At 40.7% G+C, this 17,063-nt stretch overlaps 3 protein-coding genes across 5 annotated transcripts; 2 read left to right on the top strand and 1 right to left on the bottom strand.

Annotated features, from left to right (window-relative positions):
• Positions 1 to 515: 515 nt before the first annotated feature.
• mrpl30 (mitochondrial ribosomal protein L30) lies at positions 516 to 2,924 on the bottom strand. Its single transcript, XM_063887164.1, has 5 exons — positions 2,587 to 2,924; positions 1,776 to 1,862; positions 1,287 to 1,433; positions 1,032 to 1,105; positions 516 to 856 (listed from the first exon to the last, which is right to left on the bottom strand). Exons 1-5 carry the CDS (start codon positions 2,620 to 2,622, stop codon positions 724 to 726), a joined length of 477 nt encoding a protein of 158 aa, XP_063743234.1. The 5' UTR covers positions 2,623 to 2,924; the 3' UTR covers positions 516 to 723.
• A 533-nt stretch (positions 2,925 to 3,457) lies between these two features.
• Positions 3,458 to 7,735, top strand: mitd1 (MIT, microtubule interacting and transport, domain containing 1). The gene is made up of 7 exons (XM_063888264.1): positions 3,458 to 3,755; positions 4,217 to 4,321; positions 4,528 to 4,664; positions 4,877 to 4,963; positions 5,221 to 5,336; positions 5,526 to 5,586; positions 5,667 to 7,735. The coding sequence occupies exons 1-7, from the start codon at positions 3,611 to 3,613 to the stop codon at positions 5,760 to 5,762; spliced, it is 747 nt and encodes a 248-aa protein (XP_063744334.1). The 5' UTR covers positions 3,458 to 3,610; the 3' UTR covers positions 5,763 to 7,735.
• Positions 7,736 to 8,264: 529 nt separating this feature from the next.
• cracdla (cracd like a) lies at positions 8,265 to 16,601 on the top strand. 3 transcript variants are annotated; one of them, XR_010166149.1, is made up of 10 exons: positions 8,265 to 8,820; positions 9,895 to 9,954; positions 10,538 to 10,682; positions 10,787 to 10,922; positions 11,007 to 11,147; positions 12,189 to 12,443; positions 12,523 to 13,588; positions 13,926 to 15,353; positions 15,931 to 16,048; positions 16,146 to 16,601. XR_010166149.1 is itself a non-coding variant. In XM_063888261.1 (10 exons), the coding sequence occupies exons 2-10, from the start codon at positions 9,906 to 9,908 to the stop codon at positions 16,334 to 16,336; spliced, it is 3,522 nt and encodes a 1,173-aa protein (XP_063744331.1). In that variant the 5' UTR covers positions 8,285 to 8,820; positions 9,895 to 9,905; the 3' UTR covers positions 16,337 to 16,601. The 3 variants fall into 3 exon arrangements, 2 of the variants coding, with proteins under 2 accessions (XP_063744331.1, XP_063744332.1); XM_063888261.1 differs by having other exon boundaries at positions 8,285 to 8,820; positions 13,926 to 15,346; XM_063888262.1 differs by lacking the exon at positions 8,265 to 8,820 and having other exon boundaries at positions 9,715 to 9,954; positions 13,926 to 15,346.
• The last annotated feature ends 462 nt before the right edge of the window (positions 16,602 to 17,063 follow it).

Genomic DNA, 17,063 nt, shown 5'->3' with positions numbered 1-17,063 from the left:
GGTATTTTTGGTAAACACATACTAAATCATGGTCTACAATTCCCATGCATTGCAATGTAACTTGTTCGACCATTCTTCCCTGCAGAAGATCGATGCAGGGAGTATTGGCCTTTAGTGGGATTCAGGTGTCTGAAATTATGACGGCTGATTAGAGCTTTGCTCAGATTAGAGAATTACATGTGTTAAAATCGCTAAAATGAATTTACCAATAAGAATAAAAATGTATGTGAACAGATCGGTCTTCACATGTGCAATAGGACAGTGAGGTGTCAAAAACAGCCTTCAGATACCAACTCAAACTGTCCCAATCCATACTAGACTCAAAAAAGATAGATGTCTTTTTAACAATCCAAAAATAAGGAGCTTCTCACAGCTGGAATTATTAAACATATCCTGTAAAGAGGTCTTAGCAATAAACAACAGTGTAAACCTGTGAGAGGACCCTCGATCTGAAACACTCTAAACATTTCCAGCAGGTGAGAGAACTTTTCTCTGCCAAACAAGCAAAAAGGAAATAGTTTTTACAAGCCATGTTTATTAAAGAATTGAACCATCATCTGTTGCTTACTAGTAATATTTAGATAGATATTTGATACAAAACTATTCAACCAAACTCCATTTGCTCAGTGTATAGGAACCAGAAGAGGAAGCTATGGAGCACAAACTGTTTCATGACATTTTATGAACAATTGAACTTTTCATCAACATGATCTGGAAGCGGAGCTAGGATTTGAGAGCTTTGGGATCTACAGGCTGGAGAAGGCGATGGACGATCAGCTCTCCTTTGCTGTTGATGTAAGTGTCCCCTAAGTCCTGCTCAGCAGGGAGGCCGTAGGGCGTCTTCAGTGGCTGGATCCTGAATGAGCCAGAGAAGAGGAGATGGGAGAGGGACAAGCAATAGTGTATTTTAATATCCACACAAATAACTTTATTTCATTAATTGCTTAATTGTCATCAGATTTCCTTTTGCTGTACGCTTCAATAACAAGCAGAGCCTTGAGTTTTAGAGAGATAAATTACATTTCTCTTACCTTACAAGATGTTTGACAAATTTCAGTTGGTTGTTGACTGCAGGTGTGTTTTTGTGAATTACAGGTGTATGTGCCTAACACAACAAAGAGAGAACAGAGTCAGAGCAAATTAACACAAGAAAGCATCTTTACTGCTCGCTAAGGTTTGCACACACGGTTTATTACCTATTGAGGTTATCATTTATTGTATTTATGAAAATTCCAGACCCTCTTCTTCAAATCATTTGCCTTAAACAGACCACAAAGCAGCCTTACCTTCTCGAGCCCCAGGTATTTCACCATGTCTTTCTCCCAGTACGGTCTTCTCATCGTACTCTTGACTCGTGTCACTATGTGCAGTTTGTGAGGTTGTTCTGGATCTCCTCCATATCTCTCATGCTCTTTTGATCTCTCTTCAAAAATCTGTGGCGAAAAACACAAATGAGCTGAAGTGATGCTTTATTCATTTAGAAGAATAAGGCAGCATCATTAATATTACATCTGGATGAATCTCTCAGGGGGTCCTGGTGGTGAAAATGTAATATAACGCACCTAATTTACCCTTACCTAATTTATCAAATTAACCAAAATGAATCAGTTATTCAAATACTTTGATACAAGGTCTCTCTGCAAGAAAGGGCTAAATGTTAGGGAGATAGAATGGATCCATCTTAGTTGAGATTATACATAAATGGTACAAACTCCTAAACGAGCATTTGATTAAATGTGATTCTGCAAAACTCTGGAGTTTGATCTGATTCTTACCTCTTTGGGGACTCTTGCTTTGGTAAATTTGCTGCGTGCCGGCACACACGATGGGCAACGTGACAAAAGTGTAACTTCGGTCAGGATCTGTAGACAAACACAACCAGGGACAAGCAAAATGAAAGCAAATCATAATAATATATCTGATGAAAAAAGGCACATTTCTTTCCCAGTCCAGGAAGCACACATAAACTGATTAGACAATAGCAATGCGTCAACCAATGTGCTAACTTTTCAGATTTTTAATAAGAGCTGCTATACGTATTTTATTAATTTACCGGCTGTTCTTTTTTTAACTTTGATTGTATAATATGATCAGTATTATAAAATCCTTGCTCATTTTAAGAGTTAGATTAGAAATGAATAGTGGATTTATCCATCCAAGAATCTGCAACTAACTCTGTGCAATTTTACCTCTGTTATTTAGCTTCTACCTCACTACAATCTACATGTTACACTTCATTCATTTTATAAATACTGTTGCTGCTCAATTACTACCCAAATGTGTACTGTGTGTGTGTGAATGCCCTTTATCTAACAGTGTTTTATTTATTTGTGGGTCTCTCTATCTTAACCTTTGCTCTTACAATGAACATGTCCCCTCAAAAGGCATTCCGATTCTGATTTGGCAGCTAGAGTTGAGAAGTTTATTGAAACAAATCTATGTATATTGTGATTGCTGTTGATGTTTGTGAGAAAAAGAACAAAACTTGCATTATATATGAAGAGAAAGAACATGTAAATGCAAAATAACGTGACTGTATCAACATTGAGAGGTCCTGATTGAAGGTCTGAGTGATGTTCTTCTTACCTTCACTGAGCTCAAACCACGACTGACCCCCGACATCTTTAATTCGGTATCCTTAGTGACAGTTAGTGACGGTTAAGTTAACGACCACCAGATAGTTAAACTACTGTGGTGCACGCCAAGGTTAACGTTAACGTGCAGCCCTGCTAACCGCAAAGTGGATCAAACGTTACCGAACTTGTTGGATAAAAACGCAACTAGTTTCACTTTATATTCACTGAATTTATACCGGCAACATTGATTCAAAAGGAACTACAAACGGTAAGTCACATTGTTGTCATGACAGTTATGTCCTCCATGGATGTCTACACCGGAAGAGTCTAGGAGTTACATTGAAACTGCGCCGAAATGGCGGATGTCCCAGAATCAAGGTTCCGACAGCTGTTTTTTTTTCTTCTTCTTCTCACTATTATAACATTTAAATCATTATCTTTCATGTATTTTAAGCCCTATAAAATGCGATTGAAGTTCAAGTCAATTTCAGATGATAACAGTAATGGAAACATATTTTGGGATAAATTCACATCATTTAGCAATACATTAATACACATTAATAATTAATTGTCAAATTAAAAAGGATAACTATAGGTGAATGTATAAGAAAAGAGAATGAACGGATCACAACATAAAATAAAATAACAAAGTCAGATTCGCTAAAAGAAAGTCCTCTGTATTTCAATGAATATTGGAAGATAAAATCCCTATAGTCTTAGGAAAGTTTTAATTGTGCTTCACCTAAAAAAATAAGGATATATGATTTGACAAGGGCAGTTCCAAATACAGTTTCTTAGCTGTATGTTTTTTGCAGTATTTTTGATTAATCTTTACCAATTTATAGACACCATTATTGTGGACCATTATTCCACCATGGTGTTTCTCCAGGGAACTATTTTTGTAGCGCACCAGTGCAGACATTAAGTTGGAGACGGTTGTACTGCTTACTTTTGGAGACTTTTCTGCCATTATAAAAGCATGAATCCGCTTTTAGTTTTCTAGTAGCTGTGGAAAACACGAAGAAAACAGAATAATGACCCAGAATCATGTGTCAGGGATGGAGAGCTCCGCCATCTCCGTCCTGAAGCGAGCCGTGGAGCTGGACCACAGCGGCCGCTCCCAGGAGTCTCTGGTCTGCTACCAGGAGGGCATCCAGCTGCTCATGGACGTGCTGAAAGGTACTTTATTATTCATAACACTTAATAACATCTAGAGAAATGTATATAATACTGCACAGTCCTACAGGGTTAGGAACCCAGTGTGTTAGGTGGGCAAGAGAAAACTACCAACCAGGAAGAGACTCAGAATGACCACCAATCTAAATCAGAATCATAGTTATTGTCCTACATAAAGTCTCAAAACAACCACAAAGTGACTCAACAATACTACAAATGGACACATAATGACACAAAACAACTATTAGTGACTTAATATACTCAACAAAATAATTAAAAAAGAACAGACAACAAAATGTGAGGCTGAACTACTATAAAGTCTGTATACTACTCATATGGGGCCTTTTGCATATTTTAGCCAAGGGTCCCGTTATCTTAATGTCTGGCCATGAGTACAAAAGAGAGGTAATGTAGCACCGAAAAGAGACAAATTATAACTTGTTCTTGTTTCCTCTCCATGACAGCCTCTGTGAAAGACGACTCAAAGCGAGGTCACTACAGGGAGAAGATTAAGGGCTACATGGACCGAGCAGAGCAAATCAAATCTCACGTGAACCAGCTGAAAGAAGGTAGGAAACCAAACTACTGAAAAACAAATTATCCTGCTTTGGTTGACACCTTTGTTAGTGGTAACTTTGCTTGAACGGAAATATATAAACCCCATGCTATATATAATAGATTTGGATTATTGTTTGAGTGTTTTGTTTGAGTTTTGGTGAAGGGTAGGAGGTGAAGGGTGAAGTCTGGACTATTTTACTGTCTCCTCTCCTCTCAGATGGGAAATACCACGAGCAGATCAGGATATCAGAGGATGCTACAGGTTACAGCTACGAGTCTCTGTTCAAGCCCTACATAAGCAGTCTCCTCACGGAAGTCTGGGTAGAAGACCCTTACATACGGCACATACACCAAGTGAGATCGTACTATCTGTTCTTCAAGCTAGATTTGACTCTTTTTTCTTGCAATTGTTCAAGGGCTGCAACTACTGATATTTCTTGTTTTAATTAATCAATCTAAATTATCCTTGAAGTCACTAGAGTAATACAAGTTGTTGTATATTGCATTGATCAACACGTCATTTAAATCTCAATGTTAACTGTTCCTGCCCATCTTCTCCAATTCAGCTGTACAACTTCCTGCGGTTCTGTGAGATGCTGCTCAAAGCGCCCTGCAAGGTGAAGCAGATCCATCTCCTCACCTCACAGGACGAGGTTGGTTACTAAACAAATAGGGCCCTTTTCCAACATGGCAAAGAGACTTGGCACAGTAGGAATAGCAGAGGTGTAAAAAATGAAATTGATAAAGTCCATTTTATGTTTTGAATTGGGATAAGTCATGGTTAATGTCTATTGTGAATATTTTAAGCAACACCTGTGCTTCTCCAAGATTGACAAGTCAGTGAAAACAGTTTATATCGGTGTATTGTTCCTTTTGCGCTGTTGTTTTAATACCATTTTGACCCGTCCAGCAGGCGGATAGCGGGCAGCAGACCAGCGCTCTCTCTGAGATCAAAGAGAGTCTGAGCGCTCAGGGAGTGACTCTGGATCTGCAGTACTCCTCCACCATACACGACAGGGAGATCAGGTACAGCTGCAACTCACATATATAAAGGACTTTGTACAACAATAGCAAACAGTTAAACCAAATAATAGTCTTCAACTTGTGGTAGCTTTAAAACATCTCGCTTTACTTTGTAAAATGTAGCTTCATTAGCTCTCTATGATTTCAGCTTTATGTTATGGGGGTAAAATAAAACATATTTGGGTTTTTTAGGTTTAACAATGGTTGGATCATCAAGATAGGAAGAGGACTGGATTACTTCAAGAGACCTAAGGTGAGACGTTAAAGCAATTATATCAATCCTTTTCTTTAAATGCCATTATCAGATTCACAACGCTGACTTTTATCTTCCAGGGTCGATTCTCCATCGGTTATTGTGACTATGACCTCAGACAGTGCCACGAGACCAGCGTAGATATTTTTCACACCAAACACACAAAAACACTATGAGATTCAAACATCTTCAAAAGGTTTTTTCTATGTTAATTTACTTACCTGCCAAAAAACACATCTGCTGTGTGTTTTAAGCTGCCTTTAAATACAGGTGATGTGATCGGCCTTATATCAGCTGTGAGAAGTTTTGATCAAGTGTACAAAATGCTTTTCTCACACTGGTTCTGCATGATCGTATGTGATTTCTTTAAAGGGTTATTTTCTGGTTATTTTCTTTGTATTTAAAAAAAAAACTTTTAATTATTCTATTACCAAATGTTTTTTAAGAATGTATTACTGCCATCTGGTGGAAAAGGTCAATTAAAACTGCTTTTTTAATGATTTAAAATGGTCTGTTTTATTGTTTTAATCATCATCAAGCTTTAAAATAACTGTATATAAATTCCCTCCCTTTTTGAAATATATTCATATGCAAAAAATAAGTGTATTAAATACCACAAACCGGATTTAATTGAGATTCAGTTTGTGCTTTATAGAAATGAATTAGAAAGTCACTCTGAATAAACAAGTAACCAAATAAAACAAACTAAACCAAAGTACAAAATCAAAGCCTTGCATCCTGATGAACACAATACAGCATATTTCAGTAGGCCAAAAAACATTTTTACAAAAGACATTAATGATTTATTTTAATACAATTTGTAATGAAATACATCTTTTAAAAATAATAATAACAAGCTTAATTTATGAAGCACCTTTCATGGGAGATGCAGCCCAAAGTGCCTTAAAAAGGTTGGCTGTACTGTAGAAAGGTAGATGTTCAATCGTTGCATTATTCAGACTATTTGACTTCTCTCAACTAGTTTCCCAGGTCAAAAATGAACATGATCACTGAGTTTATTCCAGGAGACTCCATATTAGGTCGTTGAAATAGCATCACATCATGAACCATGGTTTCAGAGTGCTTGAAATATGCAAATCCTTAATGCAGAAGCACATTTATCAGGTAGCTAAGCCTAATATAAACCATTATTTTTATTCTCTCCTGCACAATGTCACACTTTCTGGGGATGGTTGGCTGTTGACAGTGGTTTCCTCAGTATATGTATTACCATTTAACTGATAAAGTCCTATGATTAATCATTTAAATGAAAAGCAAACTGAAATGTAGTTAACTGTTACAGTAAAAAACATCATTATTAAAATGTTTCTCCAGTTTTGTATGTATGTGTGTAAGTCAGTTGTTCAGGGTTGCTTTTTTGGATTAATGTTGAGTTAATGACATTTTAATGACATAATATTTCCCCAATACAAAAGTAATTATGGGGGGAAAAAAAACTCCCTCATTAAATATTCATTGGAAAACTGTTTGTCTGGATGAATGGAAACACACAAGAGTTCAAACAGCACCGTGATCGGATTATCTATCGGCCTTAATCTCGATTTGCATGCACAGCCCTCATCTGGGCTCTGAGGGGAAGCATTATAATCCGTCAGATGAACCACAAATGACCATGGATGTCCCTATTTTTTTTATTTTATAAGAGAGAAGAGGACAAAAGCTGCAGTGCAAGAAACTGTTTCTGCTGTAAATGTGCAGACAGATTCCATATACGCCAACACATCAGCTGTTATCACTTAAAATAAGATAGACTTGCTACATATTGTCCTTAATGTGCAGATTAGAGACAATAAACCCACAAATAAATCACATCCCAGACTGTTTATGTCCGTGCGGTGTGTTAAAATGTAGTTGGTTGCATGTAATCCAGATGTCAGCGGCTGGGTTTATGTTTTAGAGGAAGAGATAAGGATTTGTGGGATGAGGAGCCTCATCAGAAGCTGTTCACACACAGACACAATGTGGATGCTAAGGTTTCCTCTTCCTGTGGCCCTCCCTCCCGCTGGTTGTAGCCCAGTGGCCTACATAGTGCTGAAAACTCCCGGTGGGAATGTGCACATTCACTGTAGCAACACAGGGATCAATTTATTGTTAGTAATATGGGTGTGTGGGAGATATCTTGGTCTCTTACTAAAAGAGTCATTTTAAAAAATGGTTTTAAGGTTATTTTATTTGGAATTTCTTGACTTTACAAGGCAGTGAAGACACCATTTCATATTTCTTTTGTACCGTAGGTAAACAATGACCTGCTTTTTGTGTTTTTACGTTTATTTGTTTTGCTGTATTTACACTGCATGTAAAAATATGAAGCTGTATTTTGAACAGAGAACATGTATGGACAATATAAGTCAAGAAATAAGAAGCAATAAAAAGATATATAGGAAACATGCTACACACATACACATTTTGCATGCTTATTTGTGTTGACATCCAAACAAAAACTCATATCTATAACTGCTGTGCAATAACACAACAACATATTTTAGCTTTATCTTATTTTTGTTTGGTGCATTTTCCTGAAAACTCTGCATCTCCCCAGGGCTGAGAGATGGCAAATTTCTGGTTGGAATTTTTTGTAATGTTTTCATACACACACACACACACACACACACACACACACACACACACACACACACACACACACACACACACACACACACACACACACACACACACACACACACACACACACACACACACACACACACACACACACACACACACACACTGACTCCTCTCTGTGGTGGCCTGGGGGTGTAATGTGTAAACAGTCCTCTGAGCCGTAATTCCTGTATGCCTGTCCTCTTTCCTACTGGAGCTTTATTTTTTCTTTCCCTCTACTCTCATTTCTGGGCCTAAAATCAGGTTAGCGTTTTATAAGGAGCTTAGCGCAGAGGGCCACAGTGTGCCACTAATGTAATAGAGTATCCCTCTCTCTCCCCCTCTCGCTCTGCCTCTCTTATTCTCTTCTGTCCTCTTTTCTCTTTGTGCATTTGCTTACCCTGTCATGGAGTGTCCTTCTCTCTCTCTCTGCCTTTCTTTTCTGTTTGTCCTTGCTCCTTCCCTCGCTCCCTTCCCTCCGCATCTCCCTCCGTCTGCAGATGGGGGACGACTCCAGCCTGAGGTTTAGACATTAGGACAGTGACAAAGACGACAACACAACTCGTCCCAGAGAGGAGGAAGAGAAGCAGAGGTGCTGCTGTTAGACGCTGGGTAAGTTCATTTTTGATTTTACCTAATAGTGTGGGAATGCGTGTTTTACCCCTTGAAAAGGACAAATACTTTGCCTTGTGAATGTGAATACCTGGCAGAGGGCGTTTATGATTAAGCTGTGGAGTATGGTGCTCTGAAATCTCACAAGGATCTCTGTGCAATGTCAATAATCCACTGGATTATCCGTTGTTTCTGTTGGGGCTATATGCTGATAAAACTCTGAGGTATGATTCGTGAGCGGTTCAAAAACACACACAAGTTGAATTTATAGGACAAGAGGTTCACATGTTATGTAAGTCACATGCAACTTTTTTTGTCCTAGGTTATTCATACGCTTCCATCCCTTTCAACAGGGCGTGCTTGTATTGTGAGAGCAGGCGATATGAGAGAGGAAGTGTGGACTTTGCATGTTTACCCATAACCTGCCACATGTTGTCTTATCAAGCGCACAGACCGTACAGGATCACACTCTGTTAGCAGTTCCTCGGCAACAGAGAGAAGAGTGTGACTCAAATGGCACACTAGTGGTAGAGCACGGTGCGTAATAAAGTCTGTGAAACAACGAAGAAACAAGCACCTTAAACTTAGTAACTCATAAACCCAATATGGATGTCTGTCAGACATAGTTTCGCATAAGTGTGAGATTGCAGTGTTTGCTTTGTCTACAAAACTTAATTCAGGCTGCATTGCTTCCTGAGTGATATGTGTGTATATTATTGTAATTGTGTTTTTTCGGCATTTAATGGACTTCTAATGCATATTTTCCTGCAATCAGAGCATCTTTTATTAGCTATTGTAGAATATAAGAGCCGCTCAGTACGCCCCACCTAGCGACAGTAAATGTTTCTGATAATACCAATAAACCTTTGAACCGCAAGTCCAGACTCACTCCTTCAGGCTATCGCACGAGTGCAATAAGTGCCAGAGAGCAGAGAACAAACCACTGGAGTATTCACACCACGACCTGGCCTCCAGCATGTGACAACGGCCTCTAGAAAGTGTTAGCCTGAGGTTTTTGTTGGCCCGGTTTCTTCCCATTATCGGTGTCTTTATTCCTGTTGTCTCTGATTTCAGTGATCAGACAGATGGAGTATTTCTCTGGACAAACAGAAGAAAGCACTGAGGATAATTCAGGTAGGATAATCTGTCATGCATTTTTATAAAACAGCCGGATGTGTTACATTATTGCAAATCTTTGGGACTATATCTCTGTAAGTTTTACTATTATTTGTACTGTGAACCTTTGCAATTTCCTTGGAGAATTTTGCACATTTCTGCACAAAACTACCACTTTTTCAAATGAATTCAGATAAATTGTACATATTTTTATAGTATGTTTTCATACTATTCATATTTTTCTTCTTTATTTTATATGCATTACTAGTTACTTGCTTCTATTTTTATTTATCACTATGCTTATGATGGGCACCAATTCATCAAAGCACATTCCTTGTATTTGCAAACGGACTTGGAAATAAAGTAGATTCTGATTCTTATGGTGTGAAGAAAGCAAATCTTTGAAAAAAGAATAGCTAATCAAATAAAGGACACATTGACTAGCACAATTCAAGGACCATTTATAGTCAAGGACATGCGTCGGGGGTGACAATTAAAAAAAGAGACTATAAAAGGTGTAGAGAGGAGAATACCTTGTGAGTTCTGCATGTGTGTGTGAGTGTGAGCTGCTGTGACCTGGATCTGTTTTCATCTCATTCAGGACATAAAAAGTCCAAACTCAGGTCTCTGAAAACTCGTCTGTTCGGGAAAAGTAAGAGAGAAGGGGGAGAGGCAGAGGCCAAACTCAGCCAGTCATCCAGTGACATCACCGCGGGACAGGGACTCGGATCTGATGAGGATTTGGCGTGAGTGTCTACAAGATGGTGTACATTTTTTGCTTTACAGCTACACACCTGTCCTGACTCTATACCCTTGTCCATCTTCTGTTCTTCCACTCTTGCTGCCACAGATGCTCTCAAGGCATCATGGGATTCCGGGCATTGTCCCATGACAGCATCTTCCTGGCTGATGAGGACCTGACAGCCGCTGAGCCAGCCAGGGTCTTATCGCAGGAAAACGTCCACAGCAAGATCAAAGCTCTGCAGGTACAGCATTTAACTCTAAGACACTTTTTTTGTCACCTTTACAATGCAGTTTCTAAAAAAGCACCTGTTCCTCTGGTATCACAGTTGAAGCTGCAGCAGCAGAAGATGCATTTGGGACCGCCGCCTCTGGTTCTGCCAGTCAGACGTCCAGAGGATGTGGGAAGCCGCTCCGAGGATGAGCGTTTTCCCCACAGCCCCTCAGAGGCCTCCGGGACTCCCAGCAAGGTGACTTATAATCCAACAGAAGTGACACATGGTCAGGTACCTTCCTATTTAATCAGAGCAAATTCAGTTTAGGAGTATTTGGGAAAAGGGCTACAAAAACTACATTGATAATTGGTGTATTTTCATGCCAAAAGTGACCAAGATTGAATTTAAACATAGAGATTTGCTGCTTTAAGCTGCTTCATATTATACCAAATGATATATTCTTTGAACGGAAAAAAAAAACATCCCCTTGGATTTTTATAAACTGTTAATGACATATTTTTCTGACATGTTGCCCAACTTCGGGGTACCTTTTTTATTTTATGATTTTGAGAATTACTCCTCAGCAGAATTAGTAATGAGACTCCGCTGCTATTTACGTGTCCTCTTTTCACTTTGTGACAACACATTCATGCTAAGCAATGCGGTAAATGCAACACGCAATGAACTATGTATGTTTCTTTGTGTGGAATTGTGAAATGTTCGAATCCTAAATTCTTAGGGATTTAAGATTAGGATTGAGTTTAGTTTAAGATAAAGGTTGAAAGATAAGTCAAGAAAAAACATTAAAAGGCCGAAACCAACATTGCTTTAGTTGGACTCCCGATATATTCTGCCCAAACCAAGCTGAAGTTTTACTATTTGAGGTGCAAATCTTAGAAAATAGGTCACATACATTATGTAGTTTTATGCACAGTTATCCTCAAACAGCTGTGCACTGCAGTGTCTTAGCATTGCTTACATTGCTAAGTATTGCATTTTTTGGGGGACTATTTTTATACACAGATTAATCTAGTGAGCACTTACAGCAGCAGGACCAAGTGGAATACACTGAAAATAACCCCGAGAGACTATAGAAATGTAGGAACAGTGTTAAAGTAATGCTCTTTGCTGTGTTTTTAGTAGCTTTTGTTCTCTAGTTGGTACAGTAAATGTAGAATCGAGCCTAAAATGTAGAGTCTGGGGTGTAGGAGATGCACAGCTTGGTGTCAGATATAAATCATGTCTTCATTCACCCGCTTTTTGCAGTGTTATATTAGGATTATTCTTTCTTTTCAGACCACATCCCAGCCATCCTCTCGTCCGCTCTCCCCAATCCCCAAACCTGCACCGACCAAATTTGTGCCCCTGAGTCCCTCCCTCCCTCTTCCTATTTCTGTCTCCCCCAATTCCTCTTCTTCTGTGGTTGAGACCCCGTTAGACTTCAGCTCTCCAGCCCAGTTCACCCCCTGCCTGGATACATCTGCTGCGCGCCACCGGATGTCAATCAAGCCCAGAAACCAGAGAGCCAGCACCAAGAAGATTCCCCCTGCAGTGAGTGAACATTTTATCACCAGAAGAGAAACACACTTCCTGCATTTTCCTTATACTCTTTCTATGTCTTGTTTTGCAGAATGACTCAGGACCTCAATTACACAGCCTGAACAACATCAACCATCCTGAGTCTGTGAGAGAAGAACCGCAGCAGCTTATTACTGAAGCTGAGGTGGCATTGGAAAAAATAGTGGACGTCATTCCTTTTACATCCCAGCTTCTTCCTAAAAAACCCCCGGAGGTGGCACCAGTTGCATTAGAGGCAGCTTCCATATCATCCAGCCTGCCGTTTTCCCCAAAGGAGCTTCCTGGGAAATTGCCCTTCGTACCCTCCCAGGTACTCAGAGTAAAACCCAATAGATCAGCAGATGTGAAGCCCAGTGAGCGGCCACACTCGTCCTTCATACAGTCAGAGCGGAAGGACAGCAGAGAGGACTTAGACATACAATTACTGTACCACGACAAGAGAAATATGTTTATATCTGACCAGCACCCCACTCCCTCGAGCGCGGTTCCACAGCAGCTCCTAGGCGAGTCAGAAATCACAAGAGAAATACAGAGACCCCCCCCAGGATCTGGCTCCTTCCCCTTCAAAGGCGAGTCAGAAATCACAACAGGAATAAAGAGACCCCCCCCAGGATCTGGCTCCTTCCACTTCTCCATCACCTCTGCCAAAAACCGGTCTGGAGAGAGACCCCGATCAGGCAGTTTTGTCGAAAACACTGAAGCCCGGCAGAAGACAGTCAGGGGAGAAGAGGATAAATTATTTTCAAGCATGAAGGAAAAGGAAGAACTTAAAGGGGCTGTGGGAAGACTTAGACAGGAAGGAGGTGTAAACAAAAGCCCGGTTATTCCATGGGCGAGGGGGGACAGCCTCAAAAAGGTGGAATCAGTGACACCGTCTAATAAACATGTGACCACAGCTACAGGCGCTGTCAAAGTTGAGGAAGTTGAGAGCAGCCAGGAGGTGTTGGAGGAGGCGGTGGAAGCACGAGAGGTGGAGGATGATGAGGGAAAGATGGCGTTTGGAATTAAACTGCGGTCCACATCGCTGTCAATGAAATGTCAGTCTGACGCCTCTTCTAACAATGCACCAGTGTGTGAGGAAGTTAAAAGACCAGAAATAAGAGACATCCGACCATCAGGTACACACACACACACACACACACACACACACACACACACACACACACACACACACACACACACACACACACACACACACACACACACACACACACACACACACACACACACACACACACACACACACACACACACACAAGAATACTGTGCTTCTGTCCTATCCTTTTTCCTTTCCATATAAGGTTAGACACTGCACACATGCACATAGTAAATAATCACACAAGAGTGATAAGATTTGCACTGATGACAATAGACCTTTGCACTTATTAAAAGGTCATTCTAGCCTTAACAGTGCAGCCAACCAAGTGTGTCTAACTGAACTGTGTCACTCCTTAGATCCAGCCCCGTCTGGCATCACCTTTCCACTGAAGAACAACCCTCCATCTACGGGAAATGCTCACATGATAGCAACAGAAGTACAAACCACCTCCTCAAATGTAAAAGAAGTTGAAACTGTCGTCCCTGCGCCCCAGGAGCCTCAGCCCGCCCCTCCGACGGCCTCATCTGAGGTTTCCTGGATGAGCTTAGCAATGGAAAAGACCAGGAGCCTCCAGCAGCTTTTTACCAGCAGATTTCCCAGAGATTTCACAGGCGGGCCGACAGCTCCTGGACATCAAGCACAAGCGGAGACAGAGGTGCAGGGTGGAACACAAGCACAGACACAGACTGTAAAAACACAACAAAGCTCAACACCACTAGAGGCTGCAAATCAGCCTTTAACTGAGGCAGTGAAAGTAGAAACAGAGAAAAGTGGAAGTGAAACACAGACTGTGAAACCATCAGTCATTGCAGCGCAACAGAAGATATCTCCTGTTCAGACAAACCCCTTTAAAGATCCACAAACAGCAAAACCAACCAGTGAACCGCTGTCTGCGTCTCAACCTGTTGTGCAGACCAGGACAGCCCAGTCTCCTTTACACTCCTCTGCACAAACAGAGACATCATTTCAGTTAACTCAGGGGAGCATCACACAGTCTCTCGCACAATCTTACCTTTCCTCCGTTCAGCAGCAACCCTCCTGGAGCAATCGAGGTCTTAACGTCGCCGACCAGCTCAAATCAACCTCAGTTTCTACATCGGCTTCAGCCTCTCCTCCGGTGGCTGCCTTGGGAAGAGGGGAAAAAGAGACCACCGTGCAGGAGAAGGAGGGTCCATCGCAGTCAGGAAGACGGGCAGCCTGGGCCGGGGCAGTAAGCGAGAAGGCTGCAAATCAGCCTTCAACTGAGGCAGTGAAAGTAGAAACAGAGAAAAGTGGAAGTGAAACACAGACTGTTAAACCATCAGTCATTGCAGTGCAACAGAAGATATCTCCTGTTCAGACAAACCCCTTTAAAGATCCACAAACAGCAAAACCAACCAATGAACCGCTGTCTGCGTCTCAACCTGTTGTGCAGACCAGGACAGCCCAGTCTCCTTTACACTCCTCTGCACAAACAGAGACATCATTTCAGTTAACTCAGGGGAGCATCACACAGTCTCTCGCACAATCTTACCTTTCCTCCGTTCAGCAGCAACCCTCCTGGAGCAATCGAGGTCTTAACGCCGCCGACCAGCTCAAATCAACCTCAGTTTCTACATCGGCTTCAGCCTCTCCTCCGGTGGCTGCCTTGGGAAGAGGGGAAAAAGAGACCACCGTGCAGGAGAAGGAGGGTCCATCGCAGTCAGGAAGACGGGCAGCTTGGCCCGGGGCAGTAAGCGAGAAGGCTGCATTTTTGGAGAAGCGGGCAGAGTGGAACAATCCAGCTGGAACCAAGGGGGTTTGTGGTACTTCTTTGTAGCTGTCTTTCATACTGCTAGAGATATTATTTATTTATTATAGTCAACAAATCCCATGAAAATTCAAAAACAAAGAGTGTAATATTCTTTCTATCAATACTCGCTGAGCTCCAAACCAAGTGTAACAATAATACAGTCGCTAAAAGCACTTAGGGTCACCAATACAGTTGTACGATTTAAAAAAGGCTAAGTAACCTCCTTAGACAGCTGTAGTTTTGAGAATCATTAATCAAATGGAAGGGAATGTGGAGAGTATTCCCATCGCAGGACATTGTGTGTGGTTGACTAATCATAAACTACATGGTTCTTGTTCATCCCAATGAAGGAATATGTCAGCTAGTGCAATGTTGTGGTTCATTTATGTATTTCAACAGTTTTAAGGCAACATTTGAGACCTATGGTGCAGTGTAAATAAGATTGAATGTTTGTTAGAAGGATGTTGGTTTTGGTTTATTCATTGGATATCTTGACAAATAATATTTTGAATATCATTTCTGACTTACCTACATGTTTAACTACTCCTGTTTTGGATGAAAAGTAATTCAGACTTCACTGTTTTCCTCAGGTGGAATTGAAGAAAGCTCAAACAGAGGTGCAGACATCAGGTGAATCCCCATCAGTGAAAACCACGCCTCTAAGCAAAGACGTCAAACCAGAGGGAAGACCAGGGGTAAAACTTGCAGGTGTGTTGACATATTTAAATAACAACTGCAGAAAAACTGGTGAGGAAGTACTAAGTATATCCATGTGCAGCAATGTGACACAAGTTTCTTCTTTCAGAGTCAAGTCCCACACAAATTCCAGACAGACCTCGTGAGGACAAATGGCCACGGAAAACAGTGGTGCCATCTTCATCGCCCTCATCGTCACCTCCTATGCCATCAGCGCTGCAGTCTGAGAGCGGCCAGCCCTCCTGGATGGAGCTGGCCAAAAGAAAATCAATGGCCTGGAGTGACAAGTCCATGGAGTGAGAGGGAAAACAGAAGTATTGTTATGTTGAAGATCTGTTTAATCGGTCAGAAAAATGTTGATTCATTTTGGTTCAGGCCATTTTGTTTGTGTTTTTTGTTCATTTGTTAAGTGTTAATGTTAAAATGAGAGACAGAGAATATATTAGGGTGTAATATAATCTGTCCCCACCACAAGCACATCAAGATAAATTGTATTTCTTAATGATGTTTCATGTGATTCGGCGTGTTAATAGTTTACATTAAATAATAAAAGATTCTAATGCTCCTTTTTTGTGTCATTTGTCAAGTGGCTGAATGGAAGAGAGCTGAGGAGAATCAACACGACATGAGAGTTTATGTGGGGGGGCTGGTGGTGGTTATAGTATTTCCATAAGACCTTATGAAATGTTGCCATGGTTAAAGTGTTTTGATACACCTTTTCACTGTGTGTAAACTTGGCACATATTTACCAGCAAGCTTTATCATGGGACACCCACTTCCATTACCAAAACACAAACCAGATCTGTGTCTTAACTAAAAGCAGCCACACAAACTAATACTCCATTAGTCAATTAGTGGATGTAAGGACTAAGCTGGTCAAGTTGGAAATCATTTTACTACTCAATACTGATTTGAAAGAATAATGGGTGCTAAAGCAAATTATGTCTTAGGAACCATTGTTTTATATTGGGGAGTTACTGTAGGCTGTGAACTGTTCATAATGGATTATTTCCAGAAGTCTAAATAA

The sequence above is a fragment of the Eleginops maclovinus genome, chromosome 7, assembly GCF_036324505.1.
Source record: "Eleginops maclovinus isolate JMC-PN-2008 ecotype Puerto Natales chromosome 7, JC_Emac_rtc_rv5, whole genome shotgun sequence".
Taxonomy (NCBI): domain Eukaryota; kingdom Metazoa; phylum Chordata; class Actinopteri; order Perciformes; family Eleginopidae; genus Eleginops; species Eleginops maclovinus.
The sequence above is the reverse complement of the archived record's forward strand: the minus strand, read 5'-3'. Positions and strand labels throughout refer to the sequence as shown.